Source organism: Carica papaya, chromosome 3 (assembly GCF_054855325.1).
Source record: "Carica papaya isolate Zhongbai chromosome 3, ASM5485532v1, whole genome shotgun sequence".
NCBI lineage: Eukaryota > Viridiplantae > Streptophyta > Magnoliopsida > Brassicales > Caricaceae > Carica > Carica papaya.
Window position 1 is genome coordinate 13,362,788 of NC_142311.1, and position 15,765 is coordinate 13,378,552.

Here is a 15,765-nt window from a genome sequence, read left to right on the forward strand (position 1 = left end):
AAGGACCCCTCACCCTATTTCCTATCACGGTATTAAAGTTTAATAAATAATTAAACGGTATTTTGTGACTTTATAAATGTATAATTGATTGAGGTTGCCAATGGAGTCCGAATCTGGTACATTGTTGGTCAGTTATTGTTTGATCTATTTTTCAGTATTAAATGCAGTATGATGTTTAATGTATTTATTTTATGGTCTCGTATGCATGAATCATGGTTTCTTTTATTGTGGTTGGTATTATGGTTAACCAGATACTGTGTTGTCTTGTTGGGTGTCAATTATTGATTTACATATTGTGTGTGATTGAATAATTGAGACCAAGGAAAAGGATAAAAAGGTTATATGAATTGATAAGTGGATAATGTGGACAGCCTGACTAGATATTCTAGGAGATGGTGGACGGACCGGGTCCATATGGAACCCTATCGGGAACGTGGTCTCTCATATCGGACGAGATATGAAGACCTTATGTGTTTTGGCGCCCATACCGGACGGGGTATGGCGACAACCCGTTTCATCCTCATACCGGACGGGGTATTGAGGTTTATAGTTTTGGCGCCCATACCGGACGGGATATGGGGTCGGCCCTGAAATCAGGTTATTAATGTTAATGGTTCACGTGTAGCAGAGATCCCCCCTATGGATCCTCATGAATACTAGTAAGCTGGTAAAAGATGAAATTTATTGTCTGATTATTGAAGTACAAAAGTAGGACATGCGTTCTGTTACAAAGTCGATATGATTTTATGATGATTATCATGTTATTGTTTTCATAGGTTATTTTCATGAATCTCACCGAGGTAAATGGACAGTAAAGGTTTTTATGTTAATAAATGAGTTTGTTATAAATTATGCTCAATTGGTCGTTTTTGTTTTCTACCGACCTTTACTTCTGTGACAGTGAGATAGTGTGATGTCTTTACTGAGTTAGTGTAGCTCATTCCTTACTTAACCATTTCAGATTAGGAAGACGTGGTTTCCGAGCCCGTTTCGCAGGAAGACGACGAGGTAGACGTCTAAGGACCTTATAGCTCTATTTATAGTTTTTATATCGAGTATCTCTTTTAATTAGCTTATTCTTTTATGTTTTGAGTACATTTTTTGTTATTGTGTAAGGAATGTTAATCAAAATTTTTATTACGCTTCCGCATTTAAGATTTTTAATACATACATCTTCATTTAAATTTCGAAGCCGTTACATATATTGCATTACTAGAATTTATGTTATGTATTTAAATAAAAATTACAATTTATTATTAGGAGCGGGGAGAATATTATAAAAAATTAATAAATTATTTTTAAATGAGAGAAACGGTGGGGCCCGAAAGCGACAAGCGAATGGGTGTATCGCATTGTCCCGCCCACGTCTCTTTGACGCGTCAATTCTTCTTCTCTCTCTCTCTCGCTCACACACCTGAAAAACAGGTAACATCCAATCCAACCAAAAATCCCAAATTAAAAAAGATTAATAAGCAAATAAACCAATTTAATAACTATTTTATCCTTTGTAAAATTTTTTTCCTGTTTCGTTCTTTATGTAATATAATTGTTCTCATTTTGAATCAATTTGTTTCAGTCGTGGTGTTTTGGTTTTGTTCTTCGGGAAATATGTGTATAATATGTATATATATGTATGTATGTGTGTGTAATGCATGTTGATTGACATGAGCCAGCAAAGACTTGATTGGTTTTCTTGTTATACGTATAATACTAATATCATAATTACATATAGACGGATACATCGTTTTCACGTTCCAGTCTTAATTAAAAGTTAATTAAGATTGAGGGGCTTGGAATTAATATTGGGGTTTGTTGTGATCAAGAGGAGGTAAGAGAGAGACTGAGAATGTTTCTGCATGGCATTTTGTTTGTAGGGTGAGGTTGAGGAGGAGGGAAATCGTCGTTTTCTGCAACTGGCGTCGTCGTTTCGTCTTTTGATTATTGAATTTTGAAGATTAATTAGATTGGTTTCTCAGCCTTCGATGAAATTATGAGAAATAAAATACTCGCATTAGATGGTGATTTGATAGGCAATGGAAATGAGAATAGGCGGTCGTGCGGCCATTGTTTTCATTTTGTTAATTTGTGCGATGGCCATGGGAGATCCAGAAGCCAAGATTAGCGACCCACCGGAAAATTTCGCCCGCGATGATGAAGAAACGGTAAAATGATTTTGTTTCTTTCCTCTTTTCTTTTTTTTTTTTTTTGCATGTATTTATGATTTATGCTGTTAATGGTGATGGGAGACAAAATTGTTGAGCTTTTGAGTCTTAAGATGATTTGCATGAGTTTTTCTGGGTTATTGGATTCATATAACATTGGACATTTGCGGTGAAGTGGGTATTGGCCATGTTTGTTTTGCTGCTACAAAACTTGGAAGCAAAGATTAGAAATATAAGCTTCTTTTGTTTTTTCCCTTTTTGGGTGGGGGGGAGGGGGGAGGCAGGGGGTTTTGTCTACTTGGAATGACAACTGACAAATGCAGCCATTTTCTTCTGTTTAAATGATACATGTTTAGGAATCTTTATTTTTCAGAGGTAAGAAAATATTAGGCCAGCTTTCACACATCAATACAAGAACCGGATCCAGATGATTAAAACAATGAATACTACTACTTGCCAGACTATCCTTGTGGTTAACGTTTAGGAATTGTTAGCTGAATTGAGTTTGTAAATCAAATAGAAGAAAACTACTTATTCACGAAGTAGAATCCTGTGTGGAAAGTCGTTCACATGCAGACACTTCGGGAAAGTAGGAAAGATAAGTCACATTGAAAATTTTGTCTTTAAGAAGCCCCTTCAATATTTATAGTCACAATGCCATTTTAATTTAGTGTAAGTTACTATTGCTATTCTTCTTGAAGCAATTTCATTTTTAAGATTCTGGAAACCAAAAGAACAGAAATATAGTGCTCAAAAACTGATGATGTTTTGTTTTTCTCCTCAAGAGGAAGAATTGTACTTTATTTTATGTTCCCTTCAAAATTGGAAATTGGCAACCATTTGATAGGATGAAGTTTAAGTGTTCTTTCTGGGGCTTTAAAGCAGATTGTAGCATATGCTGATACCTGAGGTCCTACTTTCAGTTAATTAGTTTTGATGGTTGATGAGACTTTAATCCATGTCTATCACTATTGAAGTGAATTTATCTATGAAAAGTTACATAATCCATTTCGATATAAATTTGTATTTGCAAGAATTCTTAGAAAAAGCATGCATGATTATTGCATTTGTAGAGACTGCAAATAATTTTAATGAAGAGAAAGGATATGTATGTTATCACCTTATTGAACTCATAATTATGGTTCTTATGATACTTTTGTATTGCACTACATGTAAGTTGTGTTAGGAGGTTCTATTCTGATACATATATATATGTGTGTGTCTCACTTAATTAATTAATAGTATGTGCGAATTTCTAAGTAAAAAAAATGATGCCTTACTCAATTCTCACAGGCAGAGCAAGCATGGACACACTGTAGGAAAGAATTGGTAGACAAAAAAGATGATCTCAATGATTTTCACTTGCACATCTCCAAGGAAGCAATCAAGCACTCAAAATCAATATTATTGACAAAAGAAAACATTCAGAAGGCAAGTTTTATGCCTTCACACTTGAAACAGAGACTTCTGGATTGCTCAAGAAGAAAAAGTCATTCCTTTCGTTTTTCTGGGGAAGAGACTACCTTGAAATTTTGGTTTGTCAAACACCTAGAGTGGTTCTTTGCTTGGCCAAGTCATCCTCGAAGAAATTTGGCTACCTACTTAGACTCACATATGGCACAAGGCCCTATTTCAGTTCCAACTCCAGCACCAGCCCCTAGTTATGGTTCTGCTCCAGCTACAGGCTTAGCACCATCCCCTTCTTATGGTGCTGCTCCTACTTTATCCCCAGCACCAGCCCCTAGTTATGGTTCTACTCCAACTTTATCCCCAGAACCAGGCCCTAGTTATGGTCCTGCTCCAACTTTATCCCCAGAACCAGCTACTGGTTATCATTTTGCTCCAGCTTTAGCCCCTGGAGCAGCCTCTAGTTATGGTTCTGCTCCAGCTCTATCCCCAGCACCAGCTCCTAGTTATGGCTTACGACCTGCAAGCACTTCATCTCCAAATTCTTATTTTCCAGTCAAGGCATCAGAACTAGCGAGTAGATTTGCGTCTCCTCCACCACCTAAAAATTCTAAAAGATCTCCACCTCGTCCAAAAGCTAGCAAGCATCCTCCGTCAAAAAAACAGAATGACATCTTGAAAGAAACTATAATTGCTGTTGTTGCAACTGCAATAGGAACATTTGCTATGGTTGCTTTGCTTTTCTTTTGTTGCTTTCGCGGTAAAAGAAACAAAATTGGCCCTAGAGATGGACGAAGGGACGAAAGTCCTCTTCTCCATTTAAGCTTAAGTGATTTTTCGGCAGGTATGCTATTGTTGTTCTTTCCCCTACTCCTATCATATGCAGTTGTAAATTATTTGTATTGTCAATAGTTATCTCTCCTTACGACTATGATCTTCATTCAACCTGTTTCATCTTTCAGGTTCATCACAGAATTCAATTAGCTTAGGAACTTCAAGCAGCAAAGCTTTCAAAAATGGCGGGAAAAATCCTTCTATTCGTAGCAATTTTTCCATGAAATCAGGAAATTATGATTCCTCACTGGCTGAGACACAGTCAGAAGCTTCTATGGACCAAGGAGCAGGCCCTACCTTAAAACCTCCCCCTGGAAGATCAGTTCCCCCACCTCCTGGACCACCACCCCCTCCAAAGCCTCCAGGCCCTCGGCCCCCACCACCACCTAAAGGTGCTCGGCCTCCGCCTATGCCACCAAAAGGAGTTCGAGGTGGTGCTCCACATCATCGGGGACATAGCATTTCCAGTGATGCGGATGAATCTGATAGTGAATCTGGAGCTCCCAAGGCCAAACTAAAGCCATTTTTCTGGGATAAAGTTATGGCCAACCCTGATCAGTCCATGGTTTGGCATGAAATTAAAGCTGGTTCATTCCAGTAAGTCTATTGATTTCCTTAAAAGATATCATCTTCCCATGAATGAGAGTGTCAAGTCTGTCTTTCCAAATGTCAAGTTGCATTAAAATTATTTCAGGTTCAATGAGGAGATGATGGAGTCTCTATTTGGTTATACTGTTGCCGAAGACAAAAGAACTGATAGAAGAAAAGATTCATCCCTTGAATCTTCAGTCCAGTATATACAGATAATTGATCCTAGGAAAGCTCAAAACTTGTCTATTCTTCTCCGGGCACTGAATGTGACAATAGAAGAAGTTGTTGATGCAGTCCAAGAAGGTATTCTTCCTTCCCTGTAGCTACTGACTCTATGCATGAAAGATACTGTATATCTTCTGTGTATTTGAATGATTTAATTGATTCAGGCAATGAGCTTCCGTTGGAGCTCCTTCAAACTTTGTTGAAGATGGCACCAACATCAGAAGAGGAACTGAAGCTTAGATTATTTCCTGGCAATGTTGCTCAGCTTGGCCCAGCAGAGAGGTTTCTCAAAGTCCTGGTTGAAATTCCATGTGCTTTTAAACGGATAGAATCATTGCTATTCATGAGTTCTCTTCAAGAAGATATCAGTACTCTTAAGGAGTCCTTTGCAACGCTTGAGGTTAGATGCTAGATATACAAAATTATTTTGATGAAAAAGTAGGGTTTTAATCCCAAAAAAATTTATGATATTTCTTTTTTTCTTTATGAAAAATATAATACTTCAATGTAGATAGATTCTGCCATTTGCATTATCAGACCCTTTTTTTACTGAAGTGTCTAGGAGTGGACTATACCTGTTTTCAGAAAGGATCTGTTTGGTTTAATATAAAACCTCATTTGCATATGGTACCTTGAATTTTCAATTACTACACGTTTTAGGGAAAAAACTCTTGCTGTATTTTGCCTATGTTCGTAGTCTTTTCCTACTAATGATGATTAACAAAAACATATTACTAGCTCTCTTTCACTTGTTTCAGTTATGAAAGTGAATAGTGAAGATACTAATAATTATTTAGTTTTTGGGGAAAAAGAAACACTTTCTTTTGTGGGGACTAACTAAAGAGAAATATACAAAATATATCCGTATACCAAGCCTGGGAAAGTTGCATCCCTGTCAATTCCAAGGCTCTACGTACTTATCTGAGCCTATCCATGTTTTTATTGCAGGTTGCTTCCAACAAACTCAGAAGTAGTAGATTATTCCTGAAACTCTTAGAAGCAGTATTGAAGACTGGCAATCGCATGAATGATGGTACTTACCGCGGTGGTGCTCAGGCCTTCAAACTTGACACACTCTTGAAACTGTCTGATGTGAAAGGAACGGATGGCAAGACCACTCTCTTGCACTTTGTTGTTCAGGAGATAATCCGTTCTGAAGGAATACGAGCTGCTAGGACAGCCAAATCAAGCCGGAGCTTCTCCAGTGTGAAAACAGATGATCTTGTGGTGGATGATCCTAGCTCTGAATCAGCAGAGCACCTCCGCTCACTGGGGCTTCAGGTCGTTTCTGGTTTAAGCACTGAACTTATTGATATTAAAAAAGCAGCAATTATTGATTTGGATACCCTGACATCTACCATGTCAAAAGTAAGCAATTCACTGGAAAAAACAAAAGATTTCTTGGACAGCGAAATGAAAAATACGGATGAGGGTGGTGAATTTTACCGTGCATTGGCTAGCTTTGTTGAACGGACAGAAGCCGATTACTCATGGTTATTGGAGGAAGAAAAGAGGATAATGGCTTTGGTCAAGAGCACAGGCGATTACTTTCATGGAAATTCAGGAAAGGATGAAGGCCTGAGATTGTTTGCAATTGTCCGGGATTTCTTAATAATGGTTGATAAGGCATGTAAAGAAATCCAAGACACAAGGACCAAGCCTCGGAAGACTTATAAGAGAGAAGCAGCAAAAGCGTCAGCTTCTTCAGAAAACCGGCAGCAGGATATCAGAAAAAGGTTATTTCCAGCAATAGCAGACCGACAAAGGAATAGTGATAGTTCAGATGATGACAGTTCCTCTCCGTAGCCTTCATTTTTACAAGGTACAGACAGAGTCATGTGGTTTTAAAAGTATTTCTATATATCTGAATTGGCTTAGGTTTGTTTGTATCCCTCATACCTAGTTATTGTAGCCTTAGCGCACCTGCACCTTTCAAACCCTTCAAACTATTCTGTTCGTTGACAATCTTAGATATGCAGAGAAGTACGCTCCTGATCATTTTTGCAGTTTAGTTCCTAACCTTTTATTTCTTTCTCTGTTGTGTTTAATCAGGTGGCTTGAAAACCTTGGAGGGATGATGATAGTTGTGTTAAGCTTTTTTCAGTCATACCTCATTGTCAAGATTTTCTTTGCCTTTTCCGTTTTTGGCCTTTTTCTGTTTGTAATCTCGGGGAAGTTTCTTGGTGAGGGTTGGCTGAGGAGGTGAAAGCTATCTCTTAGAATTCTTTACACTAACACCTTGATTAATTTGTACAGCAAAACTATATGAATATTAAATCAACAGATGATTATAGTTTGGCTATTACTACTCAGTTAGCTAAAATAAAAAATTCAATACATATATATATATATATATTTTTAATGGATTTGACCAAAATGATTCAATTACAGATATGGAAGTAAATCAAAAGCATTTCATTATATCATCTGATCTTGATCTTTAATACATAAATAAACTAATATATCTCTCTGGTGAGGGATTTTTTCATAATGTTTGTAAACAATTATTTTCAGAGTAATTAAATAAGGTTTAGCTATTAAAAAAACTTTTTTCAACTCATTAAATTGAAAGGGGCATCAATATAAAAACATTACTCCAACTCGGAATTAAATGTAATTTCATCATACATAATCTTAAATCTGATGGAATTTAAAAACGGGATTCAGTTGTGGCGATTGATATCCCTCTACAAATCAGTCTTGGCGGGAATCATTGAAATGAACACGTAATCTGAATTAAATGGTCAAAACCCTAGTTAGGGGGAATTGACAAATTTCTCCAAGCCATCCTCTCTAAATTCTTAAACCCTTTTTCCGCTTCTGTCCACTCTCCCCTAAAATTCCGAACCAGAAAAAAAAAAAAAATGGCTCCAAAGCGGCACATCGAGAATCCACCGCCGGTTGAGTCTTCTGAAGAAGAAGAAGAAGAAGGCGAAGAAGAAGAAGAGGTAGAGGAGATGGAGCAATCCGAGGAAAACGACGTAGTCGATGAAGACGACAACGAAGCCGTTGATGGAGAAGAAGAAAAGACGCAAGCGAAAAACCCTGCCCTTCAAACCAACTCGGCGTTAGACTCAGGCTCCGATTCCGACTCAGAAGGGAGCCTCCCTTCTCCCAACATCTCCGACTTCACCATCAAGCCGATCCGCTCCAAGCCCATGCCTGAACCCGCTAAGCCCAACAAGGCAGCCTCCAAAGCCGGCTCAAAGCGCGCCGCCGATACTCAGCCTAGCGAGACCGAACCAAAGAAGAAGGAGAAGAAAACACAGAACGGCGCCGAAGAAGAGGACGCGAAGAAAGGGTCCGGAATTCAGCGGCTGTGGAGTGAGGACGACGAAATCGCAATTCTGAAGGGGATAACCGAATACAGATCCAAGACCGGAACCGACCCGAACGCCGACATGGTTGCGTTCCATGAATTCATCAAGAAATCTCTGCATGTCGACGTTTCGAAATCTCAGTTGCATGATAAAATCAGGAGGCTGAAGAAGAAGTTCCAAGTAAACGCTGAGAAAGGGGAAAAGAACGGACAGGAACCGGAATTCGCTAAGCCCCATGATTTCAAGTGCTTTCAACTTTCGAAGAAGATTTGGGCTAGCAGCAAGGAATCAATCGATACTGCCGTCAAGAACAACAGCAACAGCGTTAATGGTATCAACAAGAAAGCAAAGTACAGCAATGGCGGTACTAACACCAATAGCAAGTTGAGCGATGAGGTTAACGTTCCGATTACTCTGGGTTTGCCCAGTCGGGAAGCGAGTGGCAAGAGGCAGAGCCAGATAATGGTTAGTCGGAAAGCAACGGAGGAGGAGGAAAAAGAGGACGCCAAAATCAAAGTCGATGCTGAGGAACCCAATGGCGATTTAGATGACTTTTGGTCACGTTATCCCTGTTTTAGCGAGTCATTGAATAGTGAGCAGTTTCCAATGCCGGATTTCTCCGTAAAATATCTGAAAGATACGATGAAAGAGATCGGGAACGAGAAGGCGAAGGAGATGGAAGACAAGTGGAGGAAGCTGAGGGAGGAAGAACTGAAGCTGTACATCAAGAGGATTGATTTGGTTAAAGAGCAAGCAACCCTGGTGGTGGATGCAATGAAATTAGACTCATAGACCTCTATTAGAAGGTAATATCTCAATTTACTCAAATGGGTTTTTCAGAATTCATTTTTCAGTATGAACATTTGGCAGAACAGGTGATTGCAGCTTTGCCAGTTTGTGGGCATGGGAAGTTTTTGATGGAGAATTGAGCTTATCAGCCGATGATATATATATTAAACATGCACGATTTTGATGTTGCTTTATTACTTAAATTCTCTCTTTCTTTATCGATCTACGGGTGTGTTATTGGTTCTTTGAAACTTCATCTTCCTGTACGGTTTGCTCTGTTTATCCAATCATCATTAATGGCAAATCTCCATACTGTGTCTGCATGTGAGAGTTATTGGCTTTTACATCCCGTGATTAGCGGAATCCTGTGCTTATTGTAGAAGATAGACTTTTCAGATGAATTGGATTATCCGGATGTTTGACAATTGACGCTACTTCTAGCAACAGAGATTGCTCTTATAATGGAGTCGGTGCTTAAAATGTTGATGAATATTGAAACATTAACATCATGTTTGTATGTTATGGTAAACGAAGCAAAAAAATATGAAATCAAATTTCTTGTTGCAAGAAACCCTATTTAGTTTGCTGGTCATTTAGAATTTAGATCGGGGAGCTTTTTTGAGGTTCAGAAGCCATTTCAGGTAACTCCGAAGCTGAAATTTGGCTGGTAAATTGAGTTTGATTTATTTGAATTCCATCAGGATTGATGGAGTTTCAGGAGTTAAATTTTGGAGTTTGGCAGTAAAACTTTGAAGGGATGCTGAGTTAGCATATACCCAGTATAGAGTAATTGATCATAAAGTGGAATGGAGTATAACTGTAGTGATCATAGAGGAATACAAGGAGCAATATCATGTAATTGCACATATAGGCCCTTGTAAATTTAATTAGATTTGCTCTCCTATATACTTTTATAACCACAATTAAATAACTAAATTATCACTAAAGATGAAATTTCATGGTAAAAAAAAAAAAGAACAAGAAGCTAATTAGTAATAAGAAATTTAATTTATTTATTAGTGTATTTGGGAAGAAATGATCTGAGTTAGATTAAAAGTTTATTAAGTTTTTGGGCTAAATGAATATTTCATAGTTACTAAATTTTCTTAATTAGTACAGTGATATTCGATTAAAAATTTAATCAATTTTTATCTTAATTTTTTTATAAAAAAAAGAAAAAGAAAATAAGAAGTTAATTCACAATTAAGATTTAGTTTATGAATGTATTGGTGAAATTATAATAATTAAATTATATAATAATAAATTTATTATAAATAAATATTTTATAATTTTTATATTTTTTTAATTGTAGTAATAATAGATTAAAATTTTGAATTTTGAATTATTATTATTATTATTTTTGCTTAAAGAAAGAAGAAGAAGCTAATTTGCTGTGAGAATTTAATTTAAAAGTTGCAACGATTATGTTGAGTCATTATGTTTCTAAGTGAAAGAAATAGTTGATAGTTACTAATTAAAACAATTATAAAAAAATTGAATTAATTGTTTTCATCACAATGAGAAACTATTATTTATTGGACATTGACATCTAATGGAATCAATAATGCATCTTTAGTAATATATATTTCTTTTATTGTAGTCTACTTTCAATATCAACAAAACAATATATATATATATATATGTATACATATATATATATATATATCTAAAAGAATATTAAAGGAAGCAGAATAATGTTAAAAGTACCAGCTAATGGGACATAGAGTAAGAAATGTGAAAAAGCTTACAGTGGCAGTGGGGAAGGAGGTAATAATGGCGGTGGAAAGAAAAAGAAAGGTTAATAGTGTCTTGCTACAAAAATAAAAAGAAAAAGCAATATAAATATAATATACAATTTTATTCTGTATTGATGAACCATTTTCACTTTCCTTCCTCATTGGCTGCAGTGGCTGAGACGTAATGTCCAACACAGAACAGAGCGTGAACAAAACAGAGAATCCCTCCAATGGACAGAAAATGGTGGTGTGAAAAACCACAAGAAGCCCTAGATTTGTTGTTTGATAGAGTCCCAATCACCAGCATTGACACCCCAATCGCTAATATAAGCCTGTTCATCAACCCATATAAATATTTCCCCCCCTTATATATATATATGTATAAATTTGAGAATAGTTAATTACCAGGCAAAAATAAGGCAGACCAGGGCGATTTGGCGATTAGGGGAGGCATTTTCAAATTCTTGTTGAGAACAAATGCATGCACAGCCACCCATCAAGCTTGCAACAACATGGGCAAATATGAAAAGGCAGACTGCTGCTAATCCCAGCCTGAATGCTTCCTGACTTGGTTCTTTGCATTCAAATATCCATAACCTCATATGCTTCGCCTGTTAAATCTATCCATTACCCCACAGAAATATATACAGATATAATATATACATACACACTGTTTAGTGAAAGAAGAAACATGTATAATAACATACCCGGTTTTGTGAAACTTCTGCTTGAATGCCCAAAAGCCCACCTGCAACATCCATGCCTACAATCAACAGACACAGAAGAACACCTACAATTTTCCCCATTTTTTTCTTTTCCCTGTTCTGGGTTTCTCTCGCTGAGATTGGAATGATTAAGAGAACTGATGCTAACGAGTGTATATATATATGTGTTGTGTGTGTGTATAAGGAGTAGTAAAGTGCATGTATGTAAACCTAAAATGGGTTATAACTAGCTGGGACAGGTTTAGTAAAAGTTTCTTTTGTCGATACAGTGAATACCTTTATTTTCGCCTTTTAAATCACTCTTCGGATTCCTTTGATGGGGGAAGAAGGAAAGTAGGGTATAAACCAGCTCATGATCATGGAGGAGCGTGCATAAAACCCTAATTCATAATCTTTCCAATTTTTTTATTTTTTTTAAATATTTTTATCATGGGTTTGTAATTAATTCGGGAATATTTACTGATTACATGTTACCACTGTATACATATTATAGATTTCTACCCACCTATAGATTTTTATGTGTTTGAAGCATGAATTGTGAATTTGCATTTAATTCTTGATGAATAATTCTTCCCGTGTTAAAAAATAGTACTACAAAGAATAAAGCCAAAGCTCGAAATTCAATGAATGTATATTACCCATTTAGTCAAACACGGCTCAGTGACAAACTCTTCTTCTGCCTCACCAGTTTCACACACGAAAAAGGGCCTGTAAAATTAGTGAATTACTTAAGATGGCACCAAAAAAAAAAAATTAAAATTAAAATTAAATGTCCAAACACAAAATCATATGTAGAGAATATAACAAATTTGATGAATCGTAAAATGTTTTGCCTTTTAGTTCCATATAAATTTTTATTGTGTTATTATAAAATTATCATTTTCCTCTATAACGTAATGTATATAGAAATATTAGGAATCCAACTTGTAATTTTTAATTATTTAAGACATAAAAATATTGCTTGACCTAAAAGATGTAATTCATGTAGGATCTAAAAAATATATAATTAATTTTTTATAATCCTAATATACAAATTAAATTGAATATCTTTTCACAAATAAATTTAATTGTATTTTCGATTTATGGGGGCAAAAAGTTGCAAGTTAAATTAATGTAAAAATTGAAAGATACATTTATTATTATTATTGCTGTTTAAGTTAATATTTTACAAGTGGATGAACATATGTTGTTGGTATAATTAGTTTGTTGGTGCATGAACATTTGTAAACATGCCATGATATATACAAAATTATCCATGGATTTCTTATTTATTAATAGTTTATTGTTTAAGAATTTTAGGTCTTTATTGAATAATGGATAGAGTTTCGAATTTCAGAATTTGTTCGAAATAGTCAAATAACTTGATAATTATACATAAAACAGAATTTGTTGTAATATTTATCATTTTAGAGTGGGATATTAAATATGAATGCAAAAGTGTAAAACTCCCCATCTGGCATAATGGACTTCAACTTCTACTTCAGTATAAAAATTGGCCCATTTAATTATTTATTTCTTTTTTTATTTTCTAATAGTTGCCCTCAAAAATTAAATATAATTTTGAGGTAAATTAAATAAAAAAATTTTAATAGATTATTTATCAAGATCACAAATCTCTCTTAATTATGTTTTTGTTTTTTTTTTTCCCTAAAACAAGAAAAACAAATGGCATAATCATATTTATAAATTTAGAAATATTTTTGGAAATTATATATTAAATACTCAGTTAATATATACATACAATTTTAATTAATTTATGTGGATTTAAATTATATTTTTTTTCAGGAAAATTAATTCATAAAAGATTCCCCACCATGAGTAAACTATTTCCAGAACTAAAACTTCACAGCATCGTCTACTTGTAGTATTAATAACCCGGTAAAATATTAATTTTCTGTCCGTAAATAAAGAAACCAAAAAGTGAAAGCTTACCATTTTCTACCGTGCCAAACACCAGTCGTCTCTGATCAAAACGCCATAATATGAAAATGACCCAGAACAAGAAACTCACCCGCGATGCCGCCATCTCTTTCACCGACAACTCTTCGAAGGATCAAACAGCATCTGTTCGAGAAGACTCGTCTTCTTCTGCGCAATCCGCCGGAGTAGAAGCAACTGCTCGTGAGAGAAAACGCAGAATCCCTTAGAGTAAAGCATGGTTTGGGCCACCGGAGAGTTCACCATCACCTGCAACAGCTGCTGTCTATTCAACGTCTCCAGCGAACCCAGTACATTATTGTTAACTCCAGCACCGACCTCGGTCAGAGCCCCGCCTCCGGTGCCGCTGAAGCTTGAGCCTACCGGCATCCACTGGAGAGCCTTGATTTGCGCTTGGAGGAACTCCACGTACTTGTACGCATCCTCGAGCAGGGTTGCCGTGTCCATTTTCTTGTCGGAGGGCATTAACTTTTGCAGGGACCGAGTCTTGTCGCTGATCCTTGGACGCCGTTGCCGAGGCAGTTCATTTGAAGGAGTGACCGAAGGTGGAGCTGAGGTGTAGCTCTGGAAGTTGAAGTTGTTCTGAAGGATTGAATCGAGGCTCTGCGATGAACTGGCAGCTGCATAGTCGAAGCGAGCTCGTTTGTTACGAGCGGATGAGGAAGAAGATGAGTGGTTGAGTTGTGCATGTTCGATTGAGTGAAGATGGGGTAAGTGAGTAAAGGAGGAGGAGGTTCCCGGATTGCAGAAGAGATCTGGGGCTGGTTTGGAGAAGAAGTCAAGTAAGTTAATATTGGAGTCAAAAGCAGCCTGTGAATCGAGGTAGAGAGGCGAAGTGAGAGCTGAGCAGGAGGAAGAAGAGAAATTATCAGGGAACTGGAGAAAATGATGGGCCGGCGTATCGTACGCAAGTGGCGGATAATCATCGGCGTAGAAATTTGGAGACAGCGAAGTTGAGAAGTACTCATAAGGCAAAGGGATTAATGGTTGAAGAATAGTGCTGTCAGGAGACGAGAAGAAGGTGGAATCATCGGAAACATTCTCGCCGGGAAAAAATGGGAGTGCCGGTGAGGAAGAAGCAGAGGCCGTGAGGTGATGGTCGGCGGTTAAAACGGGCTTTATATCCCTCATCTCCATTTTCAAGAATCAAAACCAACCAAGGGGAAAAAAAAAAGGCAGAGATAGAACTACGTAAGAAGCAGAAAGTGCAACATATTATCTGCAAACCAGAGGGAATAAAATGAAAGGGATGAGACATCAATGGAAATATATTTGAAGCGAGGGGGAGAGGAAAAGGTCGTAAGTTTTGTGTGTGTGGGCACCTGGGGACACGTGGCGGGTGTTTATAGGAGAGAGTGTATAGAGTTATGTAACGGCGACACGAGAGTCGAGGACGATTGGAGTGAGGTACGTAATACAGGCTTTTTTGTTTGTTTTTTTTGTCATATGTGTAACTGACGCCTGCATGTCGCCGGTTTGTCTCTCCTCCGTGTCCGGCCCGTTCCGGTTCAGGTGAACCGCCCCTAATCAATCTTTACGCAACGAACCGTTGGTTTGACAGAGAGACCAACGTTGGATTGAATCCGGTCGTCTTCCTCCATCAAATATTCATGTCTGAGTTTTACGGTGATGGAATAAAACCCCTCTTCACCATTCTGATTCAGGAGTTACTCGATTTCCAATTCACGGTGTTGCCAGATTCTTGACATTGAAGTTTCCACCCCGCGGCAGGCTTCACCAGCAGATCAATTTTATGACTAATCACTCAAAAAACTTGATCTATTCCGAGCATTTTCTCCCACGGAGAATCCCCGTTATGAGTAGGATAGCAAAATGGAGATGCAACCGTTTCAAGTCAGTAGTAGGATGGAATTCTGCGAGGTTACCGGACAATGGAATTCATTTGCAGACTGCTTGGGTTTTTTAAACCCCAAAAGTACCAAAAATAAAACCCAAACTTTATTTTATGCAATCTCTTTTCATTTTTAACAAAATAAATAAATAAATAAATAAAGATTGAGATCCCTTACACACACAA

At 37.0% G+C, this 15,765-nt stretch overlaps 4 protein-coding genes and 1 long non-coding RNA gene across 5 annotated transcripts; 3 read left to right on the forward strand and 2 right to left on the reverse strand.

Moving 5' to 3' along the window:
* Positions 1-1,319: 1,319 nt before the first annotated feature.
* FH3 (formin 3) lies at positions 1,320-7,524 on the forward strand. Its single transcript, XM_088215981.1, has 8 exons — positions 1,320-1,425; positions 1,875-2,162; positions 3,456-4,413; positions 4,532-5,000; positions 5,098-5,297; positions 5,384-5,619; positions 6,168-7,041; positions 7,272-7,524. Exons 2-7 carry the CDS (start codon positions 2,034-2,036, stop codon positions 7,023-7,025), a joined length of 2,850 nt encoding a protein of 949 aa, XP_088072107.1. The 5' UTR covers positions 1,320-1,425; positions 1,875-2,033; the 3' UTR covers positions 7,026-7,041; positions 7,272-7,524.
* Positions 7,525-7,907: 383 nt separating this feature from the next.
* Positions 7,908-9,632, forward strand: LOC110821827 (STOREKEEPER protein-like). Its single transcript, XM_022051781.2, has one exon. The coding sequence runs from the start codon at positions 8,084-8,086 to the stop codon at positions 9,329-9,331; it is 1,248 nt and encodes a 415-aa protein (XP_021907473.2). The 5' UTR covers positions 7,908-8,083; the 3' UTR covers positions 9,332-9,632.
* A 1,251-nt stretch (positions 9,633-10,883) lies between these two features.
* Positions 10,884-12,297, reverse strand: LOC110821768 (GPI inositol-deacylase C, putative (DUF1218)). The gene is made up of 3 exons (XM_022051715.2): positions 11,772-12,297; positions 11,470-11,675; positions 10,884-11,396 (listed from the first exon to the last, which is right to left on the reverse strand). Exons 1-3 carry the CDS (start codon positions 11,868-11,870, stop codon positions 11,210-11,212), a joined length of 492 nt encoding a protein of 163 aa, XP_021907407.2. The 5' UTR covers positions 11,871-12,297; the 3' UTR covers positions 10,884-11,209.
* A 1,523-nt stretch (positions 12,298-13,820) lies between these two features.
* LOC110821757 (basic helix-loop-helix (bHLH) DNA-binding superfamily protein) lies at positions 13,821-14,174 on the reverse strand. Its single transcript, XM_088216040.1, has one exon. It carries the CDS (start codon positions 14,172-14,174, stop codon positions 13,821-13,823), a length of 354 nt encoding a protein of 117 aa, XP_088072166.1.
* A 248-nt stretch (positions 14,175-14,422) lies between these two features.
* On the forward strand, positions 14,423-15,694 carry LOC148266731 (uncharacterized). The gene is made up of 2 exons (XR_015817826.1): positions 14,423-15,134; positions 15,240-15,694. It is a non-coding gene; the product is annotated as an uncharacterized LOC148266731 (long non-coding RNA).
* The last annotated feature ends 71 nt before the right edge of the window (positions 15,695-15,765 follow it).

Excerpts from the sequence above, each read along its gene's own strand:
- FH3 (XM_088215981.1), top strand. The coding sequence starts at position 2,034 with ATGGAAATGAGAATAGGCGGTCGTGCGGCCATTGTTTTCATTTTGTTA. Across the intron at positions 2,163-3,455 it reads CCCGCGATGATGAAGAAACG|GCAGAGCAAGCATGGACACA; the intron begins GTAAAATGATTT and ends CAATTCTCACAG. Across the intron at positions 5,620-6,167 it reads AGTCCTTTGCAACGCTTGAG|GTTGCTTCCAACAAACTCAG; the intron begins GTTAGATGCTAG and ends TTTTTATTGCAG.
- LOC110821827 (XM_022051781.2), top strand. The coding sequence starts at position 8,084 with ATGGCTCCAAAGCGGCACATCGAGAATCCACCGCCGGTTGAGTCTTCT.
- LOC110821757 (XM_088216040.1), bottom strand. The coding sequence starts at position 14,174 with ATGGACACGGCAACCCTGCTCGAGGATGCGTACAAGTACGTGGAGTTC.
- LOC110821768 (XM_022051715.2), bottom strand. The coding sequence starts at position 11,870 with ATGGGGAAAATTGTAGGTGTTCTTCTGTGTCTGTTGATTGTAGGCATG. Across the intron at positions 11,676-11,771 it reads CAGAAGTTTCACAAAACCGG|GCGAAGCATATGAGGTTATG; the intron begins GTATGTTATTAT and ends TAGATTTAACAG. Across the intron at positions 11,397-11,469 it reads GTCTGCCTTATTTTTGCCTG|GCTTATATTAGCGATTGGGG; the intron begins GTAATTAACTAT and ends GTTGATGAACAG.